The sequence below is a fragment of the Trichosurus vulpecula genome, chromosome 2, assembly GCF_011100635.1.
Source record: "Trichosurus vulpecula isolate mTriVul1 chromosome 2, mTriVul1.pri, whole genome shotgun sequence".
NCBI lineage: Eukaryota > Metazoa > Chordata > Mammalia > Diprotodontia > Phalangeridae > Trichosurus > Trichosurus vulpecula.
Window position 1 is genome coordinate 234,165,691 of NC_050574.1, and position 14,563 is coordinate 234,180,253.

General features: G+C 38.5%; 1 protein-coding gene across 1 annotated transcript in view; it reads right to left on the reverse strand.

Annotated features, from left to right (window-relative positions):
* The window catches only part of TTN (titin), a 327,155-nt gene that overhangs the window by 226,262 nt on the left and 86,330 nt on the right, over positions 1-14,563 (reverse strand). Inside the window, exons 46-64 of the mRNA XM_036744026.1 lie at positions 12,620-13,611; positions 10,702-12,514; positions 9,632-9,910; positions 6,826-7,389; positions 6,019-6,300; positions 5,640-5,918; positions 4,899-5,177; positions 4,522-4,800; positions 4,122-4,409; positions 3,725-4,003; positions 3,351-3,632; positions 2,969-3,247; positions 2,584-2,862; positions 2,200-2,478; positions 1,778-2,065; positions 1,360-1,638; positions 871-1,152; positions 495-773; positions 92-370 (exon numbers count right to left, since the gene is read on the reverse strand). Of these exons, the coding sequence (XP_036599921.1) occupies positions 92-370; positions 495-773; positions 871-1,152; positions 1,360-1,638; positions 1,778-2,065; positions 2,200-2,478; positions 2,584-2,862; positions 2,969-3,247; positions 3,351-3,632; positions 3,725-4,003; positions 4,122-4,409; positions 4,522-4,800; positions 4,899-5,177; positions 5,640-5,918; positions 6,019-6,300; positions 6,826-7,389; positions 9,632-9,910; positions 10,702-12,514; positions 12,620-13,611 (7,860 nt within the window). The remainder of the gene's footprint in view (positions 1-91; positions 371-494; positions 774-870; positions 1,153-1,359; positions 1,639-1,777; positions 2,066-2,199; positions 2,479-2,583; positions 2,863-2,968; positions 3,248-3,350; positions 3,633-3,724; positions 4,004-4,121; positions 4,410-4,521; positions 4,801-4,898; positions 5,178-5,639; positions 5,919-6,018; positions 6,301-6,825; positions 7,390-9,631; positions 9,911-10,701; positions 12,515-12,619; positions 13,612-14,563) is intronic.

The window sequence follows — 14,563 nt, forward strand, 5'->3', positions numbered from 1 at the left end:
CAAAACATGATTAAAAATTATTTTTTTCCAACAGAGCCTATTAAAAGATGTGCCTCTATAGAATAATATTTAAAAAGAATGGCTCACAAACCTTGTACTAAGAGGAAAGCATAACACTTTTCAATTCCTGACTCATTCTTTGCTTGACAGGTGTATCTGCCACTGTGACCATTATCCACCATTCTTATCTGTAGAGTAGCCACATTGTTCACGAATGAAATATGCATATTATCATCTTCATTGATAATTTGATCATCTTTTAGCCACACCACAGAGAGAGGGGGAGAACCTGCCACTGTGCCCTGGAAAATGGCTGAACTTTTCAAAACCGTCATCACATTTTCTATCTTCTTAGTGAATGAAGGTGGTTCTGTTGTTAAGTAAGACAGTATGGGAAGAAGAAAAATTATTTGAGTTTGTAGGCATAAATAGTCATTAAAGTGTATTACAGAATGGAAGATTGGGTATCCTACTTCTTGTTTTCTGTAACTGACCTTTCAGACTGACTCTGGTACTGCAAGAGCAGCTTCCACCTGCGTTAGATACAATGCACTGATATTCACCAGTATCTGAAGGGTCACACTTGGTTATATGGAGATTAAATACTGACACTCGGTCAGTCAGTGTATATTTTTTGCCGCTTCGAATTTCCTTGTTATTCTTGAGCCAGGTAACTTCAAATGGAGCAGTGCCCATTACTTCACATTCAAGCTCCACATCTCTGTCTTTGACTACTTCCATGGGTTTCAGCTCCCTTACAAATGTGGGAGGTTCTAAAAATTCAAAAGGAAGACAAGATGTAGCTCAAAAGAAAGGCTAAAACCCAGAGGATAACAAAGCCAAAGTGGGCAAGAGATTCTAACCACGAACCTTTCACTTTCAACTCAATGCTACAACTTGAAGTGCCAGCATCATTCCGGGCTTCACAGACATAGGTTCCGCTGTCTTCTATCCTAGCACCTGAAATCTGGAAAGTGGCTAAGCCATCAATGAAGGAGATGCCATACTTGTCCACAGCTGTTATTTCATTCCCATCCAAGTACCAGGAGACTTTAATCTCTGGGGTGCCTGTTATTTGGCATTCGAAAGTTGTTGACTGTCCTTTCCGCAGTACTAATACAGGACTGGGCTTCTTAATAAACTGAGGAAGTTCTACATATGAACAAAAGATGACAAGTTTTATGTTCTAGATTAAGCTTTTTAAAAAGTACCAGCAAGATTGTTTTTTATTAAATCACCCCCACCACTACCAAGACAGGAATAATCCCACCTGGCATCATTACCAACCACAATCCCACCCCCCTCCAAACCACTGGCCCTGAAAAAATAAAGAAAGGAAAGAGACACAAAGATCCAGACCTTTCACAAAAAGAGTTGTTTTACAAGTGACTGTGCCAACATCATTGCTTAGCTGGCAAATGTAAGGTCCAGAATCCACACTTTTAGCTGAAAAGAGTTCTAGGATAGTTGAAGTATCATCTCTCCAGATGGAACGAGTTGCTCCAGAGTGCAATTCTTTATTATCTTTAAACCACTTTATAGTCAAGGGTGCCGTGCCACCTACAAGAGCCTTCATCTGAACTCGAGAGCTGGGGGCCACATCTTGGGACTGTGGCTTTTCCACAAAGTAAGGGGGCTCTAAGGAGGTATAAAAAAAGGAGGAGGAGTAGGGGATGAAAGGCATAAGAAGATTTGTTTTAGAATTGAGAAGTGAATTTGAAACTTAAATGAGACAGTACATGTCTTTCTTATTAAATGAAAAACAAAAGTTCCAAACCTTTGACTGTCAGATATCCAGAGCACTGGTTATGGCCTGCTTTATTTGTTGCAGCACAAATATATGTGCCACTGTCTGCACCTTCCAGATGGCTAATTTCCAAAAATGCCGTGTTGTCATGGAAAGAGAATTTGTATTTTTCACTAGCAAGTATCTCTTGGTCATCTTTGAACCACTGGATGCTTATAGGGTGGGACCCAGCTACTATACATTCTAAGTCAATGAAAGAACCTTTAATGCTATCCATTTTCTTTAGCTTTTTGGTGAACGAGGGAGGTATGATTAGATCTGTCCAAAAAAAAGGCAAAAAAAAGAAAGAAAAAAGAAGAAGTATTAGGACAGCTACCTTTTGGAGTTGTGAAAGATAAAGAAGTAGGCAAATGCCAATACCACCCTCTACCACTGCCAAGAGGAATACAAACCTAAGACATTTATGCTAGCTTTGCAGCTACTCCTCCCAACATCATTTTGAACTTCAAAGGTATATTCTCCACTATCTTGCTTTTCTGTGGATATAATCTTCAGCACAGAGACTGTGTCAGTGACACTGATTTTATATTTGGGGCCCAGGGCCAATTCTTTTCCATCTTTGAACCATTTGGCTGTTATCTCTTTAGTTCCTGAAAATTTAACCTGTAAGGTTGCTGGGTCACCTTGGGTAACATCTATAGACACAGCCTCATCTGTGATCGTTGCTGGTTCTGTAGCAAACACAAGGATAAAACATAGATTCATGAATGTTTAATGGAGAGAGGCCTTCAGGTTAATATCTTTCCAAGCGTCAGGAAGAACTGTGTTGAACTAACCTTTTACTGAGAGTGAAGCAGAGCATCTTTGTATGCCTGCATCATTTTTGGCTTCACAGAAATATTTCCCATCATGCTTTACTTCAATGCCAGAGATATACAGACTGGCTACATTATTCTCAAATGTCATTCTTATATTGTCATCTTCAGTGATCTCATCATTATCTTTTAACCAAGTTACAGTGATTGGCAAAGAGCCTTTAAGAGTGCCCTGGAATGCTGCGGTGCCACCCTGAAGGGAGCTTGTGCTCTCGATCTTCTTGACAAATACTGGAGGTTCTATTGAAAATAAATTCTTCATGAGAACCAGTTCGGAAGCAACACAAGTAAAAATATACAACTGGCACCCAATTAAGGCATGCCTATATTTCTAGGGGACACTAACCTTTTAAAGTGACCCTAGCACTGCAAGTGCTGCTGCCCACCTCGTTGGTCACCCTACACTGGTATTCACCAGCATCAGGCGCATCAAACTTGAGAACCTGAAGGCTGACCAACCGATCCTGAATGAATGTTTTATACTTTCTACCACTTCGAAGCGTTGTGTTGTCTTTGAACCAAGTAATCTCAAAGGGAGGAGTGCCTGCTACCTCAGCCAACAGCATCACATCATATTCTCTCAAAACTTCAATGGGCTGGAACTTTTTGCTAAAGTAAGGTGACTCTATAGCACAAAAGAAGATTGTTTATGGTTAATAAGAGTGTGGGATGTTTGCTTCAGGCCAAACACTTTGGTAATGCCCAAGGCAAAATGAACAAACACACACCTTTCACTATGATAATACTACTGCAGTGGTCACTTCCGGCTTCATTTTGAGCCTCACACATGTATTCTCCACTGTCTTCAATGGCAATATCTGTAAGTCTGAGGATGGCAACCGAGTCCACAAAAGACATTTTGTGCTTGCTGCTCTCCTTAATTTCTCTGTCGTTGACAAACCAGGTTATTTTAATAGGAGGGGTGCCTGTGACTTTGCAGGCTAACTGAGTTGAGTCTCCCGTTTTCAAGAGTTGTGAGAGCTCTAGCTTTTCCACAAAGGTAGCAGGTTCTGTGGAATGGACAAAGTTATTATGAAGAGAGAGAAAGAAGTAAAGACACTGCAAAATAGCAGCACAAAGAGGTCAAGAAAATAAGGCAAACCTTTCACAAACAAGTTTGCGCTGCATTCCACTGTTCCGGCCACATTGCTGACTTTACAGGTGTATTTGCCTGAGTCTGATGTTTTTACTGTATATAGTTCCAGGGAACTCTCTAAAGATTCTTTGGTAATATAGCAGTTGCCACCAGACACCAATTCCTTGTCACCTTTAAACCATCTGACGGTGAGTGGAGTTGATCCTTTAAAAGTACTCTTTAGACAGACGGTGGATCCAGGTACCAAGTCCCTTGACCCAGGTTTAACGACAAAGCTAGGAGGTTCTGAACAAAAGTTATAAGAAACAATTTCAGTGAGTTAAGAGGCAAGGTCTAGAAGTGAAGAAGGCTTAATTATTGAATACTGTGCAGTAAGAAGTAAAAGGAAAATGTTTCCTCCAACCTTGGACAATTAAAGCACCACTGCTGTCTTTGCTTCCAACAGAATTTGTGGCGCGGCAAGTGAAGTTCCCTGCGTCACTCATGTCTACTCTGCTTATCTCCAAGGACGCGGTGCCTTCCACAAAAGCTATTCTGTATCTGTCTGATGAAGTGATTTCTTTGCCATCCTTAAACCAGGATACCCTCATTGGAAGAGAACCAGCAATTTTGCAGTCCAGGCGGCAGTGACCGCTGACAACACTGTTTATGTTGCGCAAGGGTTTGGTAAAGAATGGAGCAATATCGCGATCTGTCCATGGCATAACAAAAGAGAAAAATCAAAACGGGAAGTGGCTAAATTATTTTTTTTCATTCATTGTGCTGAAAAATAAGATATATAAAGTATCTTTAAAAATACTAACCCAGTACAGTAAAAGTTGTCTCACAGGAGCTGCTCCCGACTTCATTTGAAATCTCAAATGTGTATTGACCACTATCGTGTAGTTCGGCAGAGTAAAACTTGAGCTGGGCAATATTGTTCTTAAAACTGAATCTGTATTTTTTACTGGAAACCATCGGTTTTCCATCTTTATACCACTTGGGCTTAAGTTCTGGAGTGCCTGAAACAGTATACTCCAGGGTTGCTGGATCTCCGGCAGTCACCTGAATCAGTTCTGCTCTCTCAATAATCTTGGCTGGTTCTATGGCGGCATTAAAGAATTGTGATTTAGAAAAGAGCATTAAGGCTTTATTTTAAATGTAAGTGAAAGTGCAAAATTAAAAATGTTCCTACACCGACCTTTAACCGTTAATTCCCCAACCGATGTTTGACTTCCAGCGTCATTCTCAGCTAGGCAAGTATACTTGCCACTGAAACTAATCTGGACGTCAGGGATTAGCAAGAGTGCAACACCATTGGAAAAACTCGTTTTGACTTTATCGTCTTCTTTAATGATGTCTTGTCCTTTCATCCAGGTGATCGAAATAGGTTCTGAGCCCCTTACAGCTGCTTGCAAAGTAACTGTTTGCCCTGCTAGGGCAGTAAAATCGTCTACTTTCTTTACAAAAGTTGGCGGTTCTAGTTTAAAGAAGAAAAAGCAAACATAAAAAACCTCTGCTGCTACTGTACATTTCAATATACACCCTGCATATATTTTAGGTGGCTTATCTAGGTTGGGTTTATCTGGCGCAAGCACTATGTTATGCTACACCATCAGTTACCCAGAAGAACTGATAAATGCTTTAAAAAGAATTACAATTTAATTCTAGGTATAGGAGAAAAGTAGATACAAGAGCTTTGGCCTTTGTAGGGTAAATGATTTATTGTGTGTTACCCCTTTGATATCAGGCATAAGGATTTATGCTACTGTTTGGACCATTGAATGAATGGAGTTGCTGAATTTGTTCCCAAGAGGGGGCAAAACCAAAGATTAAATGCAGTTTTAAGAGAATATTAAAAGAAGAGAACACAGTAGTTTGATCTGAATAAGAAGGGTACTTTGTCGATGGCTTTAAAAGATGTTAGTTTTTGATCACTAACCTTTTAAGATGAATGTTGCACTGCAGCCACACTTCCCAACCTCATTAGCTACCACACACTCGTATTCACCGACATCTGCGCTATTAAATGAAAATATCTCCAAGGACACAAGAGACTTCTGAGAAAGCAACCTGTATTTCTTACTACTTCGAATTTGCTTCTTGTCTTTAAACCAGCTAATTTCAAAGGGTCCAGTGCCTGAGATTTCACAATGAAGAAGAGCATTGGTTCCTCTCACTATCTCTGCCGGCTCAAGAGTTTTGATGAAAGAAGGGGGTTCTACAAAAGCATTAAATCACCAATAGAGAATTAGTTACAAGCAATGGATAAAGAAATGTATTACTCTGAATAATGACAGGCAGTAACTGCGAAGACAAACCTTTGATAATTATTTCAGTACTGCAGCTATCACTGCCAACATCATTAATTGCTTCACAGGAGTAGCTTCCACTGTCTTCTACTTTCACATCAGTGATATCAAGCACAGCCTCAGAGTGGGCAAAAGACATTCGGACTGTGTTACTTTCACTAAGTTCTTTGTTATTTTTAAACCAGGTGACCTGGATCACAGGAGAACCTTTGAGTTTGCAGTGGAGACGTGCTGATTCACCTGGGAGCATTAAATAAGATGGATCCACCTTCTTCACAAAGGATGGTGGTTCTAAATGAAGATTACAAAAAAAAAAAAAGAAAAGAAAAAAAAACCCTGAAACATGAAATTCACAAAGGAAAAGCAGACAGAAATAGTACAAAAGGACAGAAGAGACATGAATATGATCAAAGCTGTACTGCCTCCACCCAGCCATGGTCAGTCAATACTAGACTCTTTTCTCAAGTTCCTCAGTACAAAATTAGTGTTACCCGAAGACCACTTTTTAAAATGAAGAGATTTAACACACATATACACACACATACATACACCAAACACTCACAAATTCTTAAAAGTGATAAATTTTTAGAAGAAAAAAATTATAAACAGAGAGACTCAAAAGAAGAAAAGCAAATGCATCTGGGTGTGTGTGGTGGGGGGGAGGGAGGATTTCCCAAAGCATTTGTCAAGAATGAAATTATTTAATAGCAAAGTTTATTATCTATAGATTTCCTGCCCTCGACTCCATTAAAATTTTTCTATTATACTTCTGGCAATGGCATGACATAAACATAGATGGGGAGAACCAAGGCTTACCTCGGATAGAGACAGTAGCAGAAGAGGAGCTGCTTCCAGCCTCATTGGAGGCTGTGCAGACATAATTCCCTGAATCCTTTAGTTTGGCCAGAGGAATCTCAAGGGATGCTATTTTGTCCTCAAAATAGATCTTAAAATCTTTTCCAGAAGGGATTTTTTGCCCATCTTTACTCCACGTTATTGTCACTTTTCGATCTTCATCCACTTGGCATTCAAGATGCACCTTCTTATTGACGGCAGATTGCACAGATTCTAATTCTTTAATGAAATGTGGCTTATCGATTATGATCAGCTCTGCTTGGCAGATATCTGCCCCAAACTTGTTAGAGGCCTTGCAGGAGTAGACTCCTCTGTCTTGTGCAGTAAGATTTGAAAGCTCTAAAATGCGCTTGTTGTCTGCATCTGAAATCTTGCATTTAGGTGAAGGTGAAAGGGCAATGCCATCTTTCTGCCAAATGGTGTCAATCACAGGGGTCCCTGACACTGTACAAATGAATTTGGTTGCCTTCCCAACAAAAGTTGTAACTGACTTAGGTCTGGATAGAAAGGTTGGAGGAAATGCCTCTGCAAAAAGAAATTTTAAAAATCATTATATTCAGTTTGCACTAATGATCTTGTCTCTCTATATGTCAGGATAGAAAAAAGATGATTCATGTCTTAAGACAGTCATTACTTAAAAAGAGAACAATGAAACAGTGAGACCATAGGGACCACCAAAGAAAAGGAATGATAACATTCTTTACAGCAGAAAGTCAATGTTAATGTATAGATTATAATAGCCTCCAAATGCCACCTTATGCCATAGTATTAGTCCAAATCCTAAAGATATCTCATTATTAATAGCAGATGGTTCTGAAGTATCTATCCAGTAACTCAGCCAATTTTTTATTTTATGCTGTTAAAAGAAAGTGTGCAGAAAAGAGCATCAGAATACCAGAGCTTAATTACCAGTTCACTTTTTTTGAAAAAGAAAGGAATATTACGGATCATGGCGGCCAAGGATATTATGCAAGAAGAAGGCTCCCACACTGCTCATCTCTCTTCCCCCCCATGATCCCTTCCACTAAACACCTAAGTGACCAAGCTTCCAAATGGTCTCCTGAGCTGTTTCAAGACTATGGAGATATTTGGTAGCAGTCCTTTTCCATTTCACTCCTTGCCACATAAAATAAGTCTCCAGGCAGTATAGAATATCCCTTCCACTGCCAACCCTACCACTCCACTCTGTCTTCCTTTATCCTAACATGTCAGGCTAGCCTTACAGAAGGTTTTAGATGTCACTATTCTATTTATGTTTTGTGTTGAACTGATTCTAATTAGAGAACTTAATGATTACATTTTAATAAACAATAAACTAAGAATTCTAATCCCAAAGGAAAGATTCTAGGCTTGGTTTTCTGAGGGTTCTGAGCAGCTCTAAGCACGTTTCCTGGAGAGAAGAGTGGGGGATGAAGAGTAAGATTAGTGGAGTAGTGTTCATTCTTATCAGTCTCCATCTATCAGAGAAAATGTTCTGCATTTGTCTTGTATATTGTCCCACTTCTCAAGAAACAGAATTAGGCAAGTTTTGGGAGGCAGATTCACAAACAAATCAAGAAGTTGGATAAACCTCAAATTCCAGCCTCAACTTTCAATCTCCATCCTTTAGCTGTCTCCACAATGTCCTCTGAAGGAATATAAGATGTAACTATTAATTTGATTTTGCTAACAAGTGGATGCAACTTTTTTATGGGCTTTATAGACTCCCCTAGACACATTTTAAGGCAATGGACAAATTGAGGGGGAAATGACTTTTCATTACACTTTACTGTTGAAAAACTATAAGGAAGTTGGGGGAGGGGAGGAAGTTGTGTGGTAGTATTGATTATTAAAATATTCATAGAAAAAACATGGTGAGAAATGACAATGGAATTTCACGGATCTTCTTCCATTTATCACTCATAATCCAGCTTCATGATCCATGTAAAAACTGTTCTCACTTCACATTTAAACACTGAATAAAGTAAAACTTCACTATGTCTAGTTGAACAAAGTTCTACCAAATATAATATGGTACAAGCAGATCCTAGTGCAACTAATGAATCCTGTGAAGTGGTTGCATGTATTAAAGCTTACATTATTTGAAGTCATAATGATGTAAAATATGGTAATTGGTTCTAATCTAAAAGAAATATGCAGCTCGAATTTGAATAATGCAACCACTTAAGAAGATTCATTATTCACACTCATAGAGACTTAGCTGTTTCAAGCCAAGCAGTGAGATACAGCTAATTTTTTTTTAAAGATAAGTGACAGGTGCTGACAAACTTACTTCAAATTACTGTCCAAAGTGGGTAGTTCAGATATCATTTCACCAAATAAACAGAGCTGGTCTTTTAGAAAAGGCAAACTAGAAAGAATTTTTTCAGATGTCATTTTTGCACATTTTAGCTTCTCTTTAGGGTACCTCTTTCTAAAATTCATTTTTTAAGACTGTCTATTTTAGAATTAATTTGGATTGTTTTTCTACCCTTATTTTTCTTCTCTCAGTGGCAGAAAAATAACTGAAATAGAAAATTTTCAATTAGTTTCTGCAACTGGTTGTCTTCTTCAAACTTCAATTTTTGTTCTTGAGTTTTAATAGAAGTAATTTTATGGACCTGTACAAAAAACCTGATTATTTATAGGTCTGTTTATACAAGTGCTTTGTGGCAGAGCATTGTTTTTTTTTATTAACACATTATGAAGAGTACTGTTCTCTTTCACTGATTAGATTGGCAAGGATGTGAAAATAAGATGGATACACCCATTTATGTTCTGTATTTACCTGTCACAGTTAAGGTTGCTGTACAGCTTACACTACCATATTCATTAGAAGCTTTACAGCTGTACTCTCCACAGTCAACGACTTGAGTTCTCAGGATTTCCAGACTGGAAGTGTAATTTCCAGATCTTATTGAACACTTGTCACTCTCATAGATTTCTCGGCCAGCTTTAAACCACTGGAAGCGAACTTTGGGTGCGCTTTCGATCTCACAAGTGAACTTAGCGAGGTGTCCGAGAGCTACCTCCACGGGTTCAATTCTCCTCTTGATGACTGGGGCAGCTAGAAATGGAAACATAACTTTGTCAGGAAATTTTGTCTTGTGAATTTGTTTTTCTATATGGCAGCTGTTAGTGGAGTGATGCCCTGAAACTAATTGCAAGCAATACAAAAGAGTGACTAGGAAAAAAGTGTTCTAAGTGAAAGCCAGTGGGGGAAAATGTGTTTGACATACTTGGTGGGAACTCAGCAATCAGTTAGGAAAACCCAATAATTGCTGGGATGTGATAACACTAGCTAACATGCATAACATGCTATGAATTCTATGCACCACGTTGTGCTACAACACTGAAAAACAAAATGTGAAAGAAAATTATATTTTAAAAGATGATATAGCAAAAAACAAAAGAAAGAAAATGTGATCAAAAAGTACACATGGACAACTAATCATGGTTTTTAGTGAACAGGGTTGGAATTATTGATATGGGGGTTGCTAATTGATACCTTATATGCAGTGATTGCTTTCTCATTACATAAGACTATTTAAGAGTATTTCCTTATAGAAAAAGGCTAAAGGGGCACTATATTTAAAATAAATAGAGAAAGCAGTAAAAATGTATATATTTTTGTTTTCAAAACCAAATGGTGAAATAAAAATGGTTGCAAGTTACTGAAAAAGCACTGAACAAGGGGAAAAAAAGAAAATTTAAAACCATGATTAGGTCTGTGACTTCATGAATACTCATATTTGATTTTTCATTTACGATGGCAGAAAATGTGACACTCAGTGATGGCTCTAAATCATTGCAACCAAGTGAATATTAGTAGTGGATATTTTGTCTTCAGAATCCAACCTCTCTTTATTATTGTGAGTTTTGCAGAAGTTGATGTTTTTCCATTCTCATTTAGTGCCTCACAACTATATTCTCCTTGGTGCAGTTCCTTGTTCACTTTATCGATCACTAGTGTGTATGTGTCATGATCTTGTAAGCACTTGAATCTTTCATCTGGAGAAATCAGTTTACTCTCAAAATACCAGTTTACCTCCTTAGAATTGGTAATTTGCAATGTGAAGTGCACAATATCACCTTCTTCTGCACTGGTGTCTACCAAATGCTTTTGTATAACTGGACAATCCTTTCTAGCTGGGCTCTCTTCTAGTTTTCGGGCTGTAGCCATGTTATTTTCCATGCTATCATCAGCAGAGAGGTCCTCCTTTTCCTCTACCAATTTTATTTCATCATCTTGCTTTTCAGTGGGGACAGAAGCTAATGGCACCTCTTTCGTGACCGCTGTGGTCTCTACTTCTTTGACCTGACTTTCCACAAGGAAAGAAATTACTTCTTCCTTTGAAATAAGGTTGTCAGGCTTTACTTCTGGTGCAGTGGTTACTGCAACCTGTTGGGTGTCTGAAGAAAGATCAGTTTCTTCCTGTAAGCCTGCTGATAAAGGGCCAGTTTGGTCTGCTACTAGTATGTTTCTCTCCTCGTAGACGACAGACCATAAAGCATCCTTAAGTTCTGTTTCCAAATTAGTCCTCTGAAAGTCAATCCCTTCAATGACAACAGTGATTTCTTCTGTAACAGAATTCACTGTGGCTATGAGATAGGTGCACATTATTTGTTTGGCCTCTGTAGTGGGGGCTACGGTCTTGACTTCAACCTTGTCAATGTTTCTGAGCCATTCAGAGAAGATGCTAGGCTGTTCGCTCGCGATGGCAGCTTGCAGAGCCCTTCGCAGCTGAACCTTTATGTCAAGTATATACTGATCTGGAATAACAGGGGCAAACTGCTTTTCCTTAGAAAGGATGTTACTTCCCTGAACCTCATGCACACTCTGTATTCCTTTAGGTTGCTTTGTGGACTCAATAATTTTAGTTTCTGACCTTGACCACTCACGTACATGCTCTTCTCTGAGTAGCTGCTTTTCCTCTAGTGATAGTGGAAGTTTTATGGACTGTCCTTCCTGGATTCTGATTGCAAAATCTTGAACCACAGTTTCTAATTGATCTGTACTCACTACAAGGATATCATGTTCTTTGGTGCACACATTTTCTGAAAGAAACCGTGGTTCCTGGCTCATCTCAGAGACTACAGTTTCAATACCCTTGAAACTGTCTATAGGCCCTTCATCTAGACTCTGATTCTCAGTTACAGTGGGTAACTGCAGAATAGCTTGTGTCTCTTGATCTTGGACAGCCACTCTCTTCTCTTGGTCTGCCACAGGGATCATACTTTCTTTTGGGAATGGTATTTCTTCAGTCACATTGCTGGAATACAAGCAAGGCTGGGGTTCACTTGTAGCCTGTGGATAACTCATTTCAGGGCTGGTTGGTATAGTTCCGAGTTGCTCTTCTGTGAACATGCCACTGTCTTCTGTGGTCACAACACCTTGAAACATTTGGTCAGTGTGTGATGAAATAGCTTTTGATGGAGGCTTTTGAAAACTTAGAACATCTTCTTTGGGGAGGGTTTTATTGGGTTGTCCAGTTTGCTGCTGCAGTGTAGGAGAGGCTTCTTTGATAGGTGGAATGCACGTTGACTGGTCAGTGGAGGAGGGTTCACTGGTCCTGTCAGAAGAGGGGCTATTTTGGTCTCCTGTGATGATGGACTGCAGTAAAGCTGGGCTTTGGGGGAAGGCTGCTTGGTCATCTGACGGTGAATCAACCTTGGATAGTGCTATTTGCTTCTGTACAATCTGCAAATTAAAAAATTCTTTGTCTTCTTGGGTCTCTGAAGTTACATCAGTGTTTACTGCATGTGTATTCACAGCATGCTCATGTGAAAATTGCTGCTTTTCTTCAGTGATTAAAGCAGCTTTCAAAATGATGTCCTTTACAAATGACTCAGTTTCCCCCTCTAAGACTGATATGTCTAGATCATTCTTAGGGGATAAATCTGCTTCAGGAAGGCTCAGATCTTCAGGAATTGCTTGTGTTGTCTTTGCTATCATAGGTGAACCAGCTAAATCAAGGTCTTCTGAAAGTACAAGAAGTTCAGCAGTAGATACGCATTCCCCCCATGTATTTATGGCTTTACAGACATACATACCACTGTCTTGGCTTTGAGGATCATTTACAATAAATGTTCCCGAACCATCTGGATTATGAATGATAGTAAAATATATGTTGGTAGAAAGCTGTTTGTCTTCTTTGAACCACTGAATTTTAGGGGCTGGCTCTCCAAGCACTATGTACTCAAAGACAGCAGGGAGCCCTTGAATACACTGAACTGGTTTCAGCTTCTTAATGAACCAAGGGGGACCTGGACCTCCAAGCTGTTCCGAAGTTTTATCTACTATGGGTTCTGCTTCACTGTCTTTGTAGCCCTTCACTTTTGACTTTACCTTTAAATGGGCACTGCATACTGCCTTTCCATATTCATTGCTGGCAATGCAAGTATAATCTCCTTCATCCTCAAATGTGGTATCTATAATGATCAAACTGTAATCATTTCCATCAAATACAAATTTGTAGGCAGTAGAAGTTGTTAACTGTATTCCATTGAAGAACCACTGAATTTTAGGTTTTGGCGTGCCAATGGCTGTCACAGAAAGTTTAGTTACATCCCCTAAGCTTATTTCAACATCAGACACTTTTTTGGTGAATTCTGGGGCACTCCCCTCCTTTTGCAAATCAAATTTACTTAAACAAATGGAAGATTCTGGTACAAGTTCAAGTGTTTTATCTTTATCCGACAACTGAAGATTAATGTTGTAAGTTTGGAGGCTTTCTTCCTCAGCAGATAGAACAGAACTAGAATACTCTGTATGGGGGAAAATGATCATTTTTAAAAGATGCTTCACTATAAAATTAAATACAAAAAAATCTAGAAAAAAATCAAAGTAAAAGGATTAAAACATCCAGTAACTGATAGCGATTTTTGTGTTTTGTATTAATAGAATTTTTATAAGGTGATTTTTGATATTGTAAAAAGTTTTTTTTCCATTTAATTCAGTTAAATGAAATTAATTCCTGAAAGACACTATAGGGACATAGTTTTTGATATGCCTCTTTTCTAATATTTAAAAGTTCACAAATTTAAAATATACTTTTGTATGTTTCTATGGTTTATATAAATGAAGAGTTTCTAAAGTTTACCAATTTAAAATATTTAAGTACTTAAAATAGAAACCTAAACTATTTAATTTAAATTCTCAAAATGGCAGAGTCAGAATTAAAGTATAGGCTTTATTCTCCAGACTCCCTATTCTAGCCCAGAACTTTTTACCAAGCATCATGTCATAAAATGTATAGCATTCATAAAGAAGAGTTCTAAGAGCATCATGGAATCAATGACTCTCAATTGCATTGGCTGGGCTTCTTAAAATTAACTCTTATCTGTGCTATTATCTTTACTTAGGATATTAATACAACATTTCTCCCATGTTTATATTTTTTTTAAAAAATTTAAATCCACTTGGAGCCACAGAGATCTTCATTCAGTAAATGACATAGGAATTATTGAAGTAAAGAGGAAAGGTCTTTGCAGTCAATAAATCTTTCATATTGAGATTAGCTTCACAGGATATTGAGAGGATACTGGCCTACTACTGAGTGTCCCTTGGGGGAACTGGGGTTGAAAGAAAACTGCCATTTTGGACACATCTGCTCTTTTTCTTTCTCTGTGCTTTTCAGGAGAAGTCAGATTAAAACCTTATAAGAATTATAATCTATGGTAGAAAGTAGAATGCTATTTTCCTGGGATTGAGCAGAAA